The sequence below is a fragment of the Parambassis ranga genome, chromosome 6, assembly GCF_900634625.1.
Source record: "Parambassis ranga chromosome 6, fParRan2.1, whole genome shotgun sequence".
NCBI lineage: Eukaryota > Metazoa > Chordata > Actinopteri > Ambassidae > Parambassis > Parambassis ranga.
In genome coordinates, this window is record NC_041027.1 from 13,104,195 (window position 1) to 13,125,024 (window position 20,830).

Genomic DNA, 20,830 nt, shown 5'->3' on the forward strand with positions numbered 1-20,830 from the left:
CTAGATCTGCAGAAGCAAGGCCACGCCAGCTAATGTCCACTTGGAGGGTTTTTCTTTGGTCTTCAGGTTAAAGGTCCAAACATACGTGGGCCCCCTCTGGCGGGTCTTGTAGACGGGACACTGGTAGAGGTTTCTGGTCTCCTGCTTGTCCACGGGGATGGCCTTGATGAACATTACTGGCATGGTGGGGGTGAGCTCTTTCAGGCGGGCATCTACAATCATGCCAGTCTGAAAGCAAAAAAAAAAAAAAAAAAAAATGGAATGACAGAGGGGAGAAGGGGAAGGTAGGGGAGGGGAGGAAGGGAGGCAGTGAGGGGGCGAGTGGCAGGGATGACAAGCCAGTCAGCCACAGACAGAAACATCCGACAGAGCAGGAGATAAGTTGGAAATTAGTTTAAAGTTTGCTCAGAAGCTGCGTTCGCCTCTGAAGCTGCACTTTGCAATAAAAAAAAATACAACAGATCTCAGACTAATGTCGCGCGGCGGCACGAGCAGCAGAACACGGCGACGTTCGCCTCCTTGAAAAGTGGTGAAAGTCAGCGGAGTTTGAGTGGAAGTGCAGCCGCCCTGCTTTAGAACAGGCGCTCTCTCTGAACACAGTGAAACAGAGTGGTCCGTCTCATTAATTAATCCTCCTACACTCGGCGCCTGACAAACACAAGTTTCTCCATGCGTGCACAGTGACTTTCAGGAATGAATGTAAATCCTGTCGACTTTGCAGAGCTCAGAGGACAAAGCCCCTAATTGCATCTGCAATCGCTATGGAACTTTAAAGCGCTGTTAAATACCAATAAGTGTGGTGTCTGTTTGGGTAAATACAAACGATGGAGCGGGCTCGTTATGAATGAGTTTATGACTGATACTACAGTAGCAGATATCTGTTGTTATTGTTTGAACACATTGAGGGAATAAAAATGCGTTCGGCAGCAGAGCGTGGCGTCCATCACATGCTTCCTCTGTGTTATATCCATTCAACACACAGGGTGTTTATCATACACAGCATCCAGCAGTCTTTGATGTCTGAACCCCCCCCCCTCTGAATAAAATGCAAGGTTCATTAATATAGATGAGTAGGTTTATCATAAATCTTTGACTTTTATTGCTGCACAGAGCTGTGTCCAGATGGAGTGCTGCTTATTCTCCTATTCACACTCTGCTACTCCCCGCCGCCAGTGGCACAGAACTGGCCTTGGGGCTGAGAGGAGGAGGAGGAGGAAGAGGAGCAGTGAGAGGAAGCCGTCTGTCCGCCTGTCTATTTGCCTCTTTAATGAAGGAAAAAAAAACAGGACCCACTCCTCTAGAGGGTGATCTAAGTGTTCAAGTGCGCACTCTGCACATTCCCTAATTAAGAAGTCTATAGGGATGATCCCTGAAAGCTGGGTGCATATACAGAAGTTGAATGTATGTAAATAGACAGAGCCCAGGGAAGCTGAGTAATGCAGTGTGTACTGAGAGCTAAACACAAGCAGAAAATGAGGCCACAGAGGGAAAGTGAGGGGCCTTTAGGTGTGAAATATTAAAGATACTTTGCTCAGAGTAAAGATGCATTTTGAGGTTCGGTCGCCATATGTTCACAGATCTGGTCTGTACGTACACGTTCCCCCGGAGACGTCATGTCAAAATCATCTGCTCTCTAGCTCAGCTAGGAGGAATCAGTGTGTAAGGCGCGTGCGTACCTGTGTGTCCCAGCGTGCACCCTCCATGTACAGCCCATGGACGTAGGCGCCTTCGCGCGGCGGCGAACTGAAGTCCTCGCGGTTCTTCTTCGTCACGTCACACTGCAGGGTCATGCTGTCCAGAGGCCACTCGTTTCTGTCACCAAGGCAACGAAAAGAGGGGGTTACTCCGTCACACGTGAGCGCTCTGTGTGTTTGTGTGTCACATTTTTCAAATGTCCTGATGAGGCCTACCTCCGAGCCATCGCCTGCATGATGGCTGTGAGGAAGGACTGAGGGTTGAAGAAGCCCGCCAGCCACACCGCTGCAGGTAGAGAGAAGTCCGCCGACCAGACCTCCAGCTCCTTGATCCGGCCCAGCAGGTCAGTGAACCACAGCGCCAGGCCGCACATAGAGGGGTACGCCCGTTTGGTCCAACTCTCCGGCACCATGTCCAGGAAGATGGCGTTCTGAAGGTTCTCCATGTCAGAGGTCATGGTCAGCTCTCCCTGGTGACAGACAGCAAGAGCTGGAATCATCGATCGCCTTATTTGCTTTAACAGAAACTGATCAGTAATGCTCCCTTTGAGGAAATGGTACAGAGGATTTCAGGCAATGAGCCTCCTCTTTCATAAGCATTTGCAAAAGGTTTAATAAAAGTGGACTGAACAGCACGGCTAATAAGCTACAGGAGCTTTTTCTGTTTTGGACGCTGACTCTCAAAGGTCAACACTGTCAAGATCATTTGCTGCTGGTCAAGCGCACAAAGGATTTTTCTGGTTGCTGTTCACCGAGAGGGTTCCACTGAGATATCCAAGCATGCTGACACACACGCTGGCTCAGGGGACCTCCTAGAAACTGCAGAAGAATAAATTTCAGTCAGACTGAAAAGTTTAAAGTTAAAATCTGAGTTTTCCATTGTTTGCTGCACTCTGATGAACAGACTGCCTGCAGATATCAGACAAATCTGTTGTATAATTTGGCTCTTTCTGATCATCTGGAGCTCTCTATTTCAATTAGAACGACTGTTCTCTGCGCTGGCAGATGCCTCCTCAAAAAAAAAAAAAAAAACAACTTCTCAGCAGGAAGGAGCCGCGGAGTCCAGCGTGTCACTTCCTGTTCGGCATCTGCAGACAAACGTTGGACGGTAACAAGCCGGACAGTAGTGAGGCATGCATAAACACGGGGACAAGCATGTCACGCCAGATAAGGAAACAAGCTTGTAAAGATAGCCGAGAGAAGAGTAATGACAAGGGAAAAACAGCCGCGTCCTTCACCTACTGATAGCACAGCTGATGTATAGATAGCCATGTGTGACAGTCATAAGAATTCTTTATGAGGGAGATAAGGTTCTGTAGATTTATCTACATCGGCGCGTTTGTCGTGAACCTTTCACCGCTCAGCGCTCCTGATCCATCAGTTCAGCCGCAGCACTGCCCGACACGCTGCAGCGCCTCCTCCTCACCAAGGCTAACATTCTGATACTTCCTATTTTTTTTCCACTATAAAGACGAAATATGATTCCATTTGCTGCTACAATTTCTACATGGCTTTTAAATCACTGAGGCGATTTATTGAGGCTTGTAGTGCAGGGGGATCGAAGCCTCATAACTCCTGACAAACGCATTTACACACCCCCCCCACCCGCTTTTTTTTTTTTCCGTTTGTTGTTAACACATGACTGAGTCAGGCTTGACACAGAGAGCGCAGACGTCTCATTCCTCTCTGCTCCCTCTGTGAGCCAGAACTCTGAGTCACTCTTAAGACTGGGCCCCTGAAGAAGAAGAAAAAAAAAAAAAGGTTTAGTTATGCAGGCACACTAATTCAGCAGCCTGTTGGTGTCAGCGGCCGCCAATGCAGCGTGAATCATCGCTGCTGAGGGTTTTTCTGGTGGGAGTCACAGTTTGCTTCAAGTTCACTTGTTTGGAATCGTGGCGCCTGCAGGGGCCGGCGCTTCTTGGATACACTGTGGTCGTTTAGAAGACGGATGATTTAGTCCCCAGCACTGTGTAAGATCACACTGTGTTGGCTTGTTGAGCTCTTCCTGGCATTTTTCTCTTCTCGCTTTTTAGAGACCAAGGGAGAATACACGGTGTGCCAGCGGGCGAAAATTAGATTTTGAACCCCATCAACAACCCAACAAGTTCAGCGTTTAAGCACTGTGTTCAGAGGACTGCTGGAAACTTTCTGCAAGTGCAGCTAATCCTGCAGCTGTCTGTTCATTCCACACACTTTCCCTATTAATCCCATTAGCCAGTGTCATGCAGTGAACCTGGGAATCAGGGTGGGCCCATGGGAGCGAGGACCCTGGGCCGTCAGCTTAGTTTGCCTGCCTGCTAATGCAGCCTTAGAAGGATAATAGCTCACAGGAGTTCCTAAGCAGTTATAATCATCACCCTGCGCCTCTGTTAGCATCTCCTAACCTTTAGTCCAAGGTTCAGCTCATGGAGCGAGCGTCTCATCTCCTGGGTGAGCATGTTCATGCGCTCACACTCCTGCAGCGCCACCACCTGGTACGGAGTCCTCTCCTCTGCCCTCCCTAGAAGCTCAGCCATGTTGAACTCCTCTGGGAGCTTCTCCATGATCTCCTCCAGCACCGCACGCACCTGATGATGTGGCAAAAAGAAGAAGGTACAAATGAAGAAAGAATACACCTTTAAACCAGACGGAGTCCTCTGTCAGGCTGAGAAACTCTTAAAGTATGAAACAGACACTTCCATAAATATTCATGAAGACATACCAATTCTGCAAACGCCAGCTTTTGTTTTCAATAACAGTCTAATCCCTGCAGAAAATCAGAGCCCACATCATATTTTTTTTGTGGGTAAGCGATGGAAGCTAATGTCTGTGTCAACATTTTCCCAAGACAGCTCGCATTAGCGATCAATCAATGGATTAGGTGCAGAAACAAAGGATATGAGGTCATCATATGTATGGATTTTTCTCAGTTCAAATATCTGATGTGGGTTTGGCAGCCTGAATACAAAGCAGACCTCGTTGTTGTTAGGCTCTGCATGGCTGTCATCTGTTAAGACAGGAGAACCTTCAGGCTTCGGAGCCAGAAAGGTCACACCGAGCGGAAACACCCACACACACACACCACGCAGGGGCCAGCAAAGTAAAAACGCTTAGTTTAACCTAACCTGGATAAGTAAACACATGAAATCTCTCTATTCTCCTCTACTGGCTGGATGTTGCTGTTTCATTTGTACAAGCAACATAACAGCCTCCAGATGGTGGAGATGCTGTTTTAATTGGCTGTCTGCTCCTCTGCTTTTCACTGCAATTAACTGATTTTATGTCAGTGATATTTAAAGACACACCGCCGGACAGCCGCTTCAGATTCCCATGAAAATAACCTTAATAGGCATTTCTCCCCGGCTATTCAGACACCGCGGGGTGTTTGTTCGTCAGAGAGACTGATGATTACATCAGTGATTTGTGATGTCATGCTAATGCTAAGGAATGTCCATTCCAATGTAGGGAATAAAACGCAATTACTTGGATTAATAGAGTAAGATTCATGCCCGAGAAGTAGCCTTTATCACAGACAGCAGAAGCGGATGCTAATAAAAAAAAGAATTCTTGCTGCTTGTTTCAAGCAGCAGTGACTTTTTAACAAAGCTCACACTCAGACAACCAAGACCCCTTTATTTATGATATTAAAAAAAAGTGACACTTGCTCCATTGAGAGAGTGCGCTAGGCTGCACCCTCTCTGACAGGATATTTGTTTGAGCTTTAACACTCAAATAAGCTTTGTTTCAGAGCAGTACTGAAGCAGAAAATGCAGCCGAAAATGTCATCCTGCTCGAAAATCACACGGGGTGCTTTCAGAGGCCCCCGAACAGTTGGTCTGCAAATTATTTTCAATTCAGTGTGCAGGAGCAACAGAAAGTGTCACCTGTTGTCACCGCGCGTTTAGGAAGTGCCGCGTTCGCCTGGAGTTCGCTCAGACAGTTGGAGGGAGGCTTCGGTTCACATGCTCTGCTGCATGCGCGAGCGCTCGACTTTTCATCATGCAGAATAATATATTAAAAAAAAAAACTATCATCCGAGTTCAAACGCTGTGGTTTTATCCTGGTGAATACCACTGACCTGCGAACAGGTCTGTCATGGGAGATTCACGCAGTCAAACCCAGACAGCCAGTCACTTTTATACCCCGTTCACACTGGGGAAATAAATCTGGCTAAAGCGGGATTAGGGTGGCATCCAGATGTATCCAGATGTTTTTTTTCTGAGTGTGAACACCTTGAATCCGGCTGTATCCAGTTTGATTTCAATCTGGCTAGATCCACCAACGAGAGGTGAATCTAGCCGGATTGGCTCAAATGTGGCTAGCGAATCCGGCTATGGCGATGTGCTACTTCCGGTTAGCGATGTGCTACTTCCGGTTCACGGGGCGTGACACGGGACAAAAAAAACGGACTCTGTATATTACGAGGCGCCACCTAGTGGTTTGGAGGACAACAAACACGCTGGATGAAGCCGGATTGAGCGCGGACACAAGTGTGCGCTAGCCAGATTTGAAAATAGGTCTGAACGCATCCAGCTTAAAGGCTGTCTGGGTTCAATCCTACTCTAGCTGGAATGACTTTCTCCAGTGTGAACGGGGCCTTATTAGCTACACCGGCTAACACTGGGCCACCGTGCAAGATGGTGGCAGCAACACCGATCACCACCGTACCACCCGCGCCTCTCATATCCAAACACACTATACATAATTCTACTGATGTCGCATGTTCAACATCATATTTTAACCTCGAAACAGCATTAGAGGAAAACAGAGGTTGTTTTTTAAGGGTTAACATCTCTGGATGGCACTAATGAAATGAAAAGTTGATATGAATAAAGGTTTGAAGCAGCTACAGAAACAGAGACAGCGAGCAGCCCCGAGCATAAAGGAAGCAGATCTCCAACTAGGTCTTGAATGACTTATGAATGGACTCCAGAGGCAAGAAGAAGAAGAAGAAGAAGACGAATGAAAGAATATTTATGTTTTTGTCGGAGTGAAAGGAGTCACACAGCTTTAGAACTGGCATGTATCATTCATCTTCGTCATCTTTACCTTCTCCTCTCGGGTCATCCCGCCCCCTTCGCCGCCTCCTCCGTCTCTGGGCTGCATCTCCAGCACGGTGCGGAACAGCGTCTCCGACGTCTGTGTGAGGAAGCCGATCTCAGCGTTGGGATGAAGGCCGTACAGATACGGGGACTCGGTGGGCAAAGTGTCGTCGATGTACTGGAGGAGAAGACACATGGTGGAGAAATTAAGAAAGGTGGTGTTTTTGTTATTTTTACCTGAATGAGATAATATTTAAGCCCAAGTTCCAAATTAACAGCGTGGAAGAACTCCACTTACATCCTGCCTTAAAAAAGCCCCGTTTTCTTCTAAAGCAATGCTGACAAAGGACGAGAATGGAACCATTTAAAGGATGAGATATTTCTGGGTGAGATTCAAACACTCTGGATCAATTGACAGGCTGCTAATGACCATAACAAGGGGGAAGGAAATGTGGCATTTTCCATCTGCTGGTTCATAATGAATATCAATATGCTTTCAAGTTAGTGCAGATGAAAGTGGAAGCTCAATTGAAAAGAGGAGCTTTTTGTGGGGCACTTACATTAAATAAAAAAAGTTCTTCTAATCATAATGTCCTGATGAAAGTTCTGATAGAAAATATCCTGGCCTTTAATACAGGAACACTTTGTAGTCGGCTTGTTTGATCTGCTCAGTACTTCTCTGCCTAACTTTTACTGATTGCATACACCTGTAATATTGTTGAAAGAGGAGTAAAACTGCTGACTCGTTGTTTCTTTGTGCTCGTCTCCTCTGTCAAATGACTGTAAGTTTGCTCCAGATGGCTGTGAGGGAGGTCTGACAGACCTCCAGAGACCCACAGGGGGTTTAAAGGCCCCAGTTTTTGGGGTCAAATCTCAGCCCCCTCAGCCCGACAGCGAACTGTTCAAAGCCGCAGTCCGTCCCGCTGGAGCTGCTGCTACAACAACCAGGATGCCCCCGCTGTACAGCACCCCGACCGAGGGGAAAAAATGAGATACAAGTCGTGCTCCCCGCTCCCTCCGGCTGCCCGGGGGGAGCCTGTGGTGGGAAACCTTGGATTGATGAGTATTATTCATATAAACGCTGGCAGATGTCAGTGAAGCTGGTTGCTGCTGTCACAGAGTGGAGAGTTAATAGAAGCTGAAGTGACCACAGTATGCTCGGCCCTGCTTATTCATTCACATGAACCTTTCCCCCCTCCCCATTCTGGATTCCGCCCTGTCAATCAAGGTGTGTGTTAAATGATAAACAACAACAGATGACAGACGAGGTGAGACAGACGGAGGTGAAGCGGCAACAGGACGGACGCCGGGAGCTGTCACGACTCGAAGAGCAAAGTCAGGCTTTATCATGCACACACACACACACACACAGGTGATGGAGGGACCGCACTACAGTATGCTGCACGAAATCTTAATGTTGAAGCATCAGAGCAGGCTCAGGGTGAGTGCAGCGGGTTTGTCTGCTCACACCAGGGCGTGAAGGATATTACTATGTACAGCAGAAGGTCCTTCCTGATGTGGTGACGCCCAGTTTCCCAAGGCTATGAAGAGAGCTGTGCTCCTGCTGAGGCATTTGCACATGTGCAGAATGTAGTTCACACTTTGTGCAGTGAGGTCTGAGGACGCTAACCACGACCTGTACTTCCATTTTCTTCAGAATCAAACCCAAATCATGCCCAAACTTTTAGCTGCTTCCCATCCATTCTGTTGTGCATGTATATAAATATTTTCATGACTCACTTAGTTTCACTCAGTTTGACTTTCAAGTCAGACGACTTTGTAATCAGACTCACTGGCAACAACTCTTTCCACCCACAGAGCGGCTCCACCTCAGCAAAACATTTATATAACTCCAACTACAATCTGTTATTTCCCAGGGAACCATATGGGAATAACAATTTTATTGTTATTGATTTAGCATTGAATTGTACAACTCCACGCTGTACATGGGGAATAATGATGGTAAAAAACCTTTTAATTATAGTGATTCAATTACAGCCATATTAAAGTGCCATTAATTTACAGCAGGCTTGGTAGCACCGAGACAACCTGATATTTCACCGAGTTAACACTCTGGTTGATTCCACCATGTAAAGTCTGGGCATGGCCTCACCTGGTGGTAGCTGTTATAATCCATGTTTCCAGGCAAGGGGAAACCAGGCGCCAGGAACAGATCCCCCTCCATCATCTCGGGCATGATGAACTCCTCCAGGTAGGTCCGACACAGGCGGCGGTCCCAGTCGTCCGTGATGTGACCTCCGTACATGATCTCCCCGAACAGGTAGCGCAGGTCATCATAGGGGACCTGGGAATCAGAGAGCGAGGGGTGGTCTGTGTGTGGTCATGTGCTCTGGTTTCCAATTAAGATTTAGGCTTCATAACCCTCTACACGGGAATAACAGAAACACAGAAACACAGGTGTACCTTGGGGTTGGCCTCCAGGTAGTTGTAGAGGACGTTAACAGAAATGGTGAGGTCCCCCGTGTTAAAGGGATACGATCTGTTCCAACCCTGGGGACCAAACTTCCTCCTCTCTGCCACCACTGCATGAAAGTAGCACAGGGCGAACAAAATGCTCTTAAACTCGTTCTCCCGTGCACACATTTCCAGCGTGTCCTGAAAAACAAAAAACACATAAAGAGTGACACATTTGAAACGCTTCCTGAACTGTGCGGCCGTGTTACCGCAGCCCTGTCGCAGGTTAAAAAGATGTGGCAGGCCGCCCTCTCATCTGTTTTAGTATGTCACGTCCCCAGCGGTGCGGCGTGGCGCGGTGGCGCGCTAACAGACAGACAATGAGATGACTGGATGGCACAATAAAGGCGGCGATGAGATTCCTTTTTAATTGTCACAACTTGTCAGGAGCTTTCAGCCTCCAGCCGTCTCCTGGTCTCATTATTCCACACAGGCAAATAAAAAAAAAAAAAAACTGGACGTAAATGGCATTGTAATCTCCAGGGGGAGAGACAGTTAAATAAGCATGCCAATAACCCCCTATGGAAACACAGAGGCTAAATTCTCTTTATTCCTGCATGTGTCATGGTGAGTGCCGGCGCGCTGAAGGCCCTTTCACTTCCCCTGCTGCAGTGCCCTGGGGAGCTGACTCCTACGATGCACACGTAGAGTGCAGCCTGACTAACCCGCACACACACACACACACACACACTTTTGGAGATTTAGTTAATATTCTGCATGGTGCCCCTCTGCTCAACACAGCTGAAAGACATGCACAGCCTCCCTATTTATGACCTGTGGACTGGAGAGAAACGACATGCAGTCAGACCACTGCGAGAAACACACACACTACAAGCTGCACAAAAATACACCACACTATCTAGAATCTGAGTGCTGAGATTAACATCTGGCAACAAGTCAGATAAATACACTGATCGCTTTCTGCAAACAGGGGAAATTGTACATAATACACAACAACATTATACAAGCGCTATCTGAGTAAAGGTGTGATATTGTGCCACATGTTGCTTCAGCCCACCAACCAGTCATTTCTCTGGCTTAGCTCTGGCTTTAGCCGTGCGGGTGGGCTATTACAGAGCGTTAGCCTAACATTGATTAGCTCTCACTAGGAACACATGACTGGAATATTCTCCCCATGCTTACCTCACAGGACCTCCCCACGGTTCTGCATAAAGCACGGCTCACAAGCACTTATCAGGCAGATAGACATCGGCGAAATAAGAATGGTGGGAATGGCGAGTGCTCAGGTAATGGTGCGGAGGAAGATGCATTGGCAGCAAAGCACTGAGGTAATGGTGAGGCTTAGATAGAGACGAAGAACTGATAAGGTAAAGAAAAGCTAGGAGAGGCTGATCCACTCTAACCACGGGGGCAGGAGCAGGGCCTTAGGAGCATGATATTATCTGGAAGTAGCAATTTGACTTTGCCGAGATGTCTGTCCTAAAACTTTTAGCACATCTGTCCTCCGCAGGTCAGAGGCAATTCCAGGGTGAGCGCAAGGTGACTCCACCAGCTGCTGGCTGCAAACACTTGTGCAAATTGGTAACTTGATGAGAAATCTGGAGTGAAAATTGGCATGTGTTGTGTCAACCGTCACTCTAAAACTAAATGAGCGCTCAGCTCAGAGGGAGGACCAGAGGACCAGCACTGAGAATCTGTAGCAACCACTTCTAAAATAATTTCATACAGATGTATCAACAACTTGTGTGGAAACCACTTGCAGCAGAAGTGCCCATCACGGTGGCACCAGACAACAGAATAAAGGGCTTTGTTTACAAAGAGGGAAAACGGAGGACTCCCAGTGGCTGGAAACCTGATCACGGCCAGGTGGCAGCTGAAAAACCTCCACATGAGACGCAGAGCAGCTGGAGTCAGATTACACTGGACCAGGATGATTTTGTATCAAAACAAATGCAGACAACCTCAATATGAAGATGTGTATCTAATGACCACTGGAGCTGCTCGTACCTTACCCTTTAAAATGTCCAGCGTAGTCATTAACAACCACATTTACTGCCTGTCCTCACTGTGACGCCCCTGACTTGCACTAAACATGTGCCAAACAGGAAGGAACTGATCACACACAGCCCTCCGGGTTACCTGGTTGAAGTTGTCCAGGGCCTTGTGCAGGTTGGCGTGCATGCCTGTAGGTGGCTCATTGGTGATCTTGATGGAGTTCTCCAGGATGCCCTGGGGGATGATGTGGCCCTCGCGGCTGGAGGAGGGCTCGGCGCTGACGAACACCCTGAAGTCCTGGTGGCTCCCATCTGCGTGCTGCTCCAGGAGCTTCTCCAAGGAGCCCAGCCAGCGGGCCACCAGGTGGATGTTCTGCAAGAGAGATGAGACACGATGAGCCCCGTGAGCAGCTAATCTACTCAAAGATCATTTTTATATCTCTGCTCAAATGGATAACACCCAACAGCTTAATGAGCTACTTGATGCTGGGATCGCTGGTAGAATTTATTTCTGTAATAACAACTAGCCAAAAAGGAGCAATTAAACGGCTGCGTATCCCCCTCCTCTCGCTGTGACTTTGATGTGGCACCAAATTAAACGGTACACAGCACTTGAAACCCACATCCAGGTTGCTGACATTGAGACAGTTCTTTGGCGTCACTTCAGCCCGACTTTTTCTGCATATTCATCTATCGGCGCCGGGCGGGCAGAGGCACGGACTTGTTCCATCACACAAGCACGGATAAGCTCAATTTTCCATCTCGACCGTCCTGACACTTACAGGATACCCCCGTGAATGATAAGGAGTCGGCCACACATCTCAGCACGCGGCGCTGCCCGGTCCCTAAATCTAATTACAGCACTAATAACTCCAGTCATTAATTCATAAGCCTCTTTACTTTCTCATTTCCCTTTGCTCTCCATATTTAATCTTCCTTATGATGGCTGAAGTTAGCCCTCTTTTCCGAATGACGGGACATGACAGGGAGCGGAACGTCAGTTTTTGGGAGGAGGTGCTGAAAGAAACATGAGGGGGTGAGAGTTTCACATGCACTTTGAGAAGTCCAGGAGGAGCTGGAAGCCATGCAGGGGGATAGGTTAGTTTGCCTATTGATGCCTAAGAGAATAATGGACGGTATACAAATTAAAAGTCGGAATTCAAGCCCTTTTTCATCAAGCCAGAGTACAGGCCTTTCTCCTGGCATGTAAATAGTTTGGCAATAAAGAGAGCCAACAGAAGAAGTGAGCGACCGCCGCAGAGCTTGTCACTGTAATGAAACCATTCATCCTCTGGCTGCAGGGGGAGACGATGGGGGGAGAAAGGAGAGAGAGACAGACCAGCAGGCTGACAGACAAACAAACAAGACAGAGGAGCAGCCACTATTTTATGGCTTTTTAATTAACTTTCAGGTGCGACATTTTTTTGTTCCCTCAGCGCCTTCTTGATAAAGGCCTCGCAGCCCCGGCGATGACTGCACTGATACTACATCAAAGCGTCATCTATTTACATAATAATAATATAAAAGTTGAATCTAAAACCCATTAGAAGACACCACTGGCAAGGTCTTTGATGCATTGCTATCAAACAGAACCTGAGGGTGGGTGGGGGCTCGCACGCAGGCAAACATCGACACCAGCAGGTGCACGAACGCGATCGTTCTCCATCACACATGCAACAAACACACATTGGTCAAGCAGCAGCATGGAGGGGGGTGAGGGGGTGCACAGCTGGGGCTCCAGCACTGAGGAGGCGGCCCCCGCAGTGCACAAGCACTCGACACTGAGGGACAAGCAGGACCGCCGACATACTGCAGGGACCGACAGCGTGACAGGCTGCCGAAAAACTCACACATGTGGAGGACGCGCTGCATGTGTGGATGGGTTTTGAGAGACAAGGAAGGACAGATAGAGTGTATGCATGTGGAAAAACCACACAGAGTATGAATATTGTGGTTCATTTGTGTTGTCATCATTCTGTGCTGAAGGTTGCCTTGGTAACCGTTGCAGCATCTCTTTTTAAACGTGCGAACTTGAGATCAAGTGTGCGTTGTGAAATGTCACAAATTAATTAATATGCTAGTTCCAGGTGATAACTGCTGTTGCCTCTTATGTGCAAATAAATCACATACAATAAATAACACAACAAGCTGCAACACAGAAGGAACGCCTGACGATGGGAGGCAGCCATCTTACACTACGTTTTGCATTACTTTCTCTGTAGCTATACAGTTAGCCAATGCTAACCTAACGTTGAACCCAACGTTCAATGGCAGAGAACGTAAATATAAAGGTGATTATTAACATTTAAACACATAGCGACAACAATAGATGAACCTTTTGCATTTGTGTTGCGGGTTGTGTATTCATTTTGGAGGTTTTTTTATTCACGTGTTGTGGCCCTTCTCAGCCACCGTAGATTTTGAGACCTCGGGGTGTAACATCAGGTGTGTAGTAGATGACGTTTCGTATCGAATGTCCATATAATCTGTTTGAAGGATGGGCGACTGCATTAAAAGTCGATCATTACAAGCTTAATTAGTCTGAATCTTTAGTCGGTTCTCTTTTAAATTTCTGGCGTTTGGATTTAATTTGAGCCAGAAAAAGCAACACGGAGCCGGCTCAGGCAGATCAGTGAAGTCACGCTTTGCGTTCTACTGTACGACGCGACCCAACCTCCTGCTTTATAGTTTTTATTAAAGGAGGATTAGCAGGACCCGTATTGCTGCTTGGATTAGTCTCAACTCTGTTATAAAGAAGATGAGTCACTCTTTCACCGCAGGATAATTCAGTAATTACTCAAACAGGGCTGCAATATTGATATTCCAAGTACAGTTTACTCCTTGTAGGTTAAAGAGGGTCATCTCCACATCAATACTTAAAATGAATCCTGTCTCTGTCTCCAGGTAAGATTTTATTTCTCATCGAGGAATGCATGAATCATTTAGCTTTCTATCTGGCCCTGCCTCACAGAGTAAAGTGAGGAGAGGGCTCTCTGAGCGTTTTCCTCAAATTGTCTCTCCTATCTGCACTTCTTTCTGCCGCTGCCTGCAAATGGGGTGGCTTTAGCAGTAAATGTGTGAAGAGGCTGGCTAGTTTAGGCCACTCGATTCTGACTGCCCGGCCGATGTGGGATATTCAACTCCAATCTGCCCGACTGATTGCCTCTCCACCCCCGCCACCACCCCATCCTTCCTCCCTCCCTCCCTCCCTCCCTCCCTCCCGATGGGCTGCTTCAAAGTTTCTGCATCCCCCTGTCTCCCAGGCCTGTCTGAGCAGGAGCTGCTGTTCTGCAGTATAATTACCCGTCGATGAAAAGAAGCAAGGGGGCCAACCTGCCATTGAAATGGCCCTCCTCGGCTGATGGAGCCGGGGGTCTGGCAGTGGCGGAGTAAAAGGTGGACTTGTGAGACGACAGGGGAGGAGATCGGACAGGTGGGAGGACGGCTGAGATGAGATGGCAGAGGGTGAGAAAAGCAGGTTGGCGTGGAGAGGTGGGAGGACACGAGGATTGATAAGAGGGTAGAGAAAACGATAAGAGAAATGTATGAAAGGGTGGGAAGAGGAATAAAAGAGAGAAGATGGAGAAGATACTGTTGCAAAAACAGCAGAGAGAGAGAGAGAGAGAGAGATGAGAATATGATACCTCCCCTCCATCCCCGACTATAGTGCCACGGGGGTGGCTCTCAGCGGGGCAGACAAACAGACAGTCGATGATAAAGCGAGTGGGAGGTTTGTTGCCACGGGGACAAGGCCTTCTTAAAGCCTATCGATTGGGATTCTTATGCAAAGGTAATTAAAACAACCGCTTGTCTGTGCTATCCTGGATGTGGAGCAGAGTGATGTCGTCCCAATCTTTTTTTTTTCTTTCTTTTAATTCAACCAGCTGTGTGAATAAAAAAGAAAAGGAATGTCCCACAGCGCCCCCGGTCTGCGGTTCATATCTGTCGATACTTCCCATTAGAATTCCACCAAGGTTTCCACTTAAAATGCAAAAGCCAGCCTTGCCCTCCAGATAAGAGAAGAACAGACACCGCGGCTGTAGATATTGTACTGTATAATGCCGCGGCCCCCTTTTCAGTTAGGAAATTTCCGCGGAAAATTAAATTCACTTTTTCCATGCAGACAGACCTGGGAGGAAAAACCAAACATCCCGGCGAGTCTTGCAGTGGGAAAAACAATGCGATAATACACCGCATTCACAACACGTAGAGATAAGGGAAATGCCACCTCAAATCACTCCCGAGCAGAAAATCCTTGACATGAATGAACCCTGTATTCATTTTGCAGAGTGTGTTTTAGATACGAGTGTTTGCTTGTGTTTTCCGTGCGCCCTACTGTATTGTAAATATCACTTTTTATTGCAAACATATTTTTTTGTGTGTGTCATTTTCTACATTTCATATTCAAATACTCTCAAACTATAATTGGATCTACCTGATATGATGGATGGACCGTTCTCATGAAAACAAATCATGTGTGGTGTGTGTGGGCTCACTGTGAATGGTGACTATATGGCACTATAATAACACAACAGTCCCTGCATGGCTGTACTGTACCTGTAATATGACCCAGTGGCCCTCTTTAGCAGCCAGGTTGAGCGCTTGTTCGGCTATGACCTCCTGACCTTGACCCAGAGACACATTGTGGAAGTTGTTGTTGTCAAATGTGAAGCCCAGCTTCTTTCCTGAAAGATGAACATGAAAAAAAACATCGTGTGGGATTCATACATTATGTAAATTTTAAACAAAAGAGGTAGCTGTGTAAAGTGTGTTTAGCCTAGCTTAGCACAACAGCTAGAGTCAGCGTTAAAGCCTTAAACAAAGCTTCCACGGATCAAATGAATGAATGAATACAAAAAATAAAACACAAAAGACCTTCTTTAACTAATGCTAAAGCTAACATCCAGCAAGCTAGAGAGGCAGTGTTACCATGGCGACTGGTTGGGATGCTCATCTTTACATCCTGCAAACCCGGAGCCTGAGTATGTCAACATCTGTAGCAGCTGCTGTTTCGTTTCAGCATCAGTGACGACATGCATGCAAGATTTACTCACACCCCACTCTCTGCAGAGCTGTGCCAAAGAAACCGACGCAGAAACACGATGCCCTACATGGTATGAAATGGTACTTACTGTATTTTGCAATACACAAAAATGAGCTAGCTTGGACTTAAGCTGCCAAATTTTGCAACACTGTGACTGATGAGGCGACAAAAATCCTCATCTGAAATCATGTTCACTTCTCTAATTGGAATCAATAGACTTAAGGATTGCTCTGCTAAAAGGGGCGGGGCATAAAAAAGCCATGTGACACAGATTCAGGAAATGTCTTCACAGTCTGTGGTTATGCTAAACAGTTACAGTAAAAGGGGTCAATCCATTTACAGGACACAGAATCTTCAGGATTCCTGGTTCCCTGCATCCTTTCAGCCAAATGCAAACAAACAAACAAACAAACCATCTTTTCTTGATTAAATGTTCAGTGATAGACCACAAAAAAACACAAGACAAAGGCTGTTAACCCTGAAAAATCAGCTTTGCATCACAGCAGGCGGTGTGTGTGTGTGTGTGTGTGTGTGACTCAGCCTGATGTTCCCACCATGAGTCTGCAGGTGGAGGTGTCACTCAAACGTGACAATGATTGCTGCCTGTTTCATTTAAACTCAAGCTTAAAACTGTGAGGCTTTGTCTTAGAGATATCAGTCCCCTGGAGAGCATACCAAATCACATCATCTATCTAATGAAAATCTAATTGAAGCCTAATACCGATGAGAAACCCAATAGTCACAGATATAATAGCTAAAAAGCTCCTCCCTCTCCACTGGGCCCGCTGCTGCTGCTGCTGCTCATCAGCACCGCTCTCTTTCTGGATACTTTTCGCTTTGATGTGAGTGACTACGCTTAAAGTGAGGGCGTTGATAATCAATAATCACACCCCTCACAGGCAGTTCCAGTAGGAGAGCTCGCTCCCTCTCTCTCTCTCTCTCTCTCTCTTATCATATTAGGAGAGGATTTCACATAGGGTCCAAGGTCTGTCTACGGCTGATTAAACCCCCTGCTGCTGTCTGAGGCATCGCACAAATAATACAGCGTATTATGGATAAAATAGCATTAACTGCCATGCTGGTAGTGAATGGATCTGTTTTAAAGGGACCTTCACGATGGAAGGGAAAGTCAAACAAAAACAACAAATGAATGGTAATGATGAAAACGGACGGGGATTTGGTTTATAGCATCCCTTTGTTCCAGTAACTTGATACAATGTGAATATTTCATCGCGCCGACTGTGACTTCAAATACCAGCAGACTCAATTATTTGGCTGTGGATTCAAAAGTGTCGGGCTGTGATGGTGCCCCGTTCCAGGTCAGTACAGAAGCCTCGACTTTTGGCATATTTCTGGTCACAAATCAAAACAAGCCCCGTCCTGCTGCCGTCCACATTATTCACACCGGAATGTAAAGTAACTCTAAAACCACTGACATTTACTTTCCGCTGCCCCCTAATACACCAATGGTGTCGTCTCATATATTTGTGACCTTTCCTATAATCCCTTCAATCTACCCGGAGTCTGTTGTGCATTGGCACAGTGATGGCTGATATCACAGCAGAGACACAGAGCAGATGTGTCGGGACGGCTGCTGTTCCGACGGATAATCCTCTGCAGCAGGAATCCTGCATGCAGGTGTGTATATATACGCTTGCACTTGACTTCAATAAGCTGTTCCAACATGAAGAAACGGCAGAAATGGTACACTGGAGATATGCAAGACCAAGAACATGGCTCTTATTAAAGATGAAACAAGTGAGAGAATTACCATGTTTCTCCACATCCTTCAAAGGGTCAACTCCGGGAGAGAGGATGAAGAACATGGGCGTAGCTGGAGCCGATTCTTCAAAGGAGACGGCGAAGTCCAGCGATCTGCCAATCACGTACTTGCTTCCCAGTTTCTCCTCTACAAAGTCTCTGCAGGGGGAGAAGAGCACTGTTTTTTTTAGCATCTCTGACCAACACGTTGAGTAAGTTGGAACCGTCTGTAGTGCAGAGAAGAAGGCGAACAGCTTCTTAGGAACTATTAACTCTATTCACGGCTGTGAGGCCAGAGGCTCCATGTGAATCCATTAGCTCTGTTTATGTTTCATTTGGCCACAGTGATGTAAACATCCTGTCTGTATGGTGTGGTACTTGTTATTGTTGCTGCTAACTCTGTCTGCTGTTTGGTGCTGGGTAGGTGTTTAACCCTCCTAAAATGGACATGCACTGTTCAAACCATAGCTCAGGTTATGTTCGCACTATTGAACGGATTCTGAAAGCTGAGCTCTTTCGATCGCTATTACATTCATTACGGTAATGAAAACATTGCCTGTGTACCAGGGGCGGAGTTTTGTGGAGCGTAGGAGAGTTGATGTAAAATAGCTTGAGTTGAATTTTTGTAAACTCTTGTTGTCTTGTTGCTGCACATGTATAGTTGTTTTTTTGACTTTTCTTGTTATTACACACTGTTCTGAGCAGTTATAACATAATAGCAAATATGTGCCAGCTTTTTTTTTAATCGCAATCACTCCAAGCGGTGACCTCTGGGGCAGAGAAATGAAGCAAACGCAGAAGTGTCAACAACTGCAGTTCGACCTCTGACCACTGGGGGCTCCATAAGTGGGAGAAATAAACGTGTTCACGGCCTGGTACACGTAACACCTGTGGGTAATCATGTGTAAAGGTAAAGCATAGCATCATCCAGATATATAACATGAGTTTTATTCTACCATCCTAATTTAAATTTAAACAATTTCCCCCCGGGGATCAATAAAGTATTTCTGATTCTGATTCTGATTCTAATGAGGCTGGCTGATGGCACCTGCTACGCTGTGTAATGTCTGAGCACATCCACCTTTAACCTTTCACAGAACAGCACAGGTCAGGGAAGATCCTCCACCATTCACGGAGCCAAAGGCCAAAGCAATGAGTCTACCGCTCACCTGACAGCGTACGTCATGCGGTCCGGCCTCAGAGCTCTCATCATGCACAGTCTCTGCAGCGAGTTTTTGCTCTTCCACTCCTGCGGGAACTTCTCCTTCTCTGGACACTCACACTCTGCAAACTTCTTCCATCGTTTGGCCGAACCTTCGATGTCCCTGTCCAGGTTTCTGAATTCCTCCATGGAGCACAGGGACTGGTGGCGAAGACAGAGAGGGGAAAAAAAATGATTGGGGAAGGAAAAGTGCTGCTTCACTGTGATCACTGATGTACAAGAAAGATTCTGACCGCTTCAGAATTTCACAATACGCAGCAAAATGACTAACTTTGTTTGCAGAAGTTGAAGGAGGAAAAAAAAAAAAACAGATGACTGCTTATCTTTCCTCACGCCTATACAAATAATATTTATTCAAACGGAAATGCTGAGTAAACACGATCTCTTTCATAACTTGGGGGGGGGGGGCACTAAATATGCATCCGCTGCAGAAGCAGTGGGGGCTTCAGTACGACGCCCCAGCTGACAGACACCTTATCTCATCTGTAGGGAACAGCGGTGTCACGCAGTGCCGCCTCGAGCAGGTATAGACTCCCTGATGAGCGCACACACACACACACACACACATAATAATAATAATAATAAACACGTGCAGTGCGCCTGCTGTCTCCTGTACTGTATGAAATATGAGGAAATCTTCCCACGGCAGACACAGACAATACACGGTGTCACAAAATCCCAACTGAATCCATCAAATCTGCTCCTCCACCAGCAGCCACGAGGGGTTAAAGAAGGTAGAGAGGGAGACGACGGCACACAGGCCTCCTTCACTCAGTTCAGTTTGTTTAATTAGCAAAGGTGTTTGGCAACCTCCCAGCCCCCCTTCCCCCCGGTAAGGTGGGGTGGGTGGGGGGGCAACGCAACCACGTCCCCCGGGGACTCCTGCTCTGCTAATATCATCAAGAGGGGCCAAGTAATCAGAGGCATCTCATCCTCCTTTAAAGCTTTCCAACTGATTATGTTTCCAACTGCGATAAGAAAAATCAAGTGACAGTATTTGATTAGCAGGACCTTAAATATCCAGCATGCAGCTTCAGAAACGCTGCCTCTGAACTCTCAGGAGGGTTTAGGTTGAGATAATATTGTAGGCGGCGCAGAGTGAAAAATTCATGAGGCTAAAAAAAAAAAAAAAAAAAAAAACATGCTGCCGTTAGGGGTTTAGTTTGCTGCTAAACTGATCTGACAAGAGAAGGACCCTCTGCTGTCGGACGTTCACGGGGCCTGCATTTCCTGATGTCTGATGTTCTTTAAGAGACTCTATGAGTATGCAGGGCCTGTTCTGGTGCCCCTCTCCATAGAAACCAACAGCAGCAGGGCCCCCACCCCCCCTGGAGGATCACACAGCAGCCTGTCCGACCGGGTGAAAACGGAGACACACACTTAGGCCCCGTTCACACTGGAGAAAGTCATTCTAGCTAGAGTAGGATTGAGCCCAGACAGCCTTTAAGCTGGATGCGTTCAGACCTATTTTCAAATCTGGCTAGCACACACTTGTGTCCGCACTCAATCCGGCTTCATCCAGCATGTTTGCGGTCCTCCAAACCACTAGGTGGCGCCTCGTAATATACAGAGTCCTTTCACGCCGCGGTAGGACCGCGTGTGTGCATGCGTCGTGCGGTTTTTTTGTCCCGTGTCGCACCCCGTGAACCGGAAGTAAC

General features: G+C 47.0%; 1 protein-coding gene across 2 annotated transcripts in view; it reads right to left on the reverse strand.

Annotated features, from left to right (window-relative positions):
* The window catches only part of dnah9 (dynein, axonemal, heavy chain 9), a 111,461-nt gene continuing 90,631 nt past the window's right edge, over positions 1-20,830 (reverse strand). For both annotated transcript variants that reach the window (XM_028408172.1, XM_028408171.1), the window contains 11 exons: positions 19,120-19,313; positions 17,961-18,109; positions 15,703-15,830; positions 11,291-11,518; positions 9,140-9,331; positions 8,829-9,020; positions 6,723-6,893; positions 4,079-4,261; positions 1,911-2,164; positions 1,677-1,812; positions 1-228 (listed from right to left, as the gene is read on the reverse strand). In XM_028408172.1, the coding sequence (XP_028263973.1) occupies positions 1-228; positions 1,677-1,812; positions 1,911-2,164; positions 4,079-4,261; positions 6,723-6,893; positions 8,829-9,020; positions 9,140-9,331; positions 11,291-11,518; positions 15,703-15,830; positions 17,961-18,109; positions 19,120-19,313 (2,055 nt within the window). The remainder of the gene's footprint in view (positions 229-1,676; positions 1,813-1,910; positions 2,165-4,078; positions 4,262-6,722; positions 6,894-8,828; positions 9,021-9,139; positions 9,332-11,290; positions 11,519-15,702; positions 15,831-17,960; positions 18,110-19,119; positions 19,314-20,830) is intronic.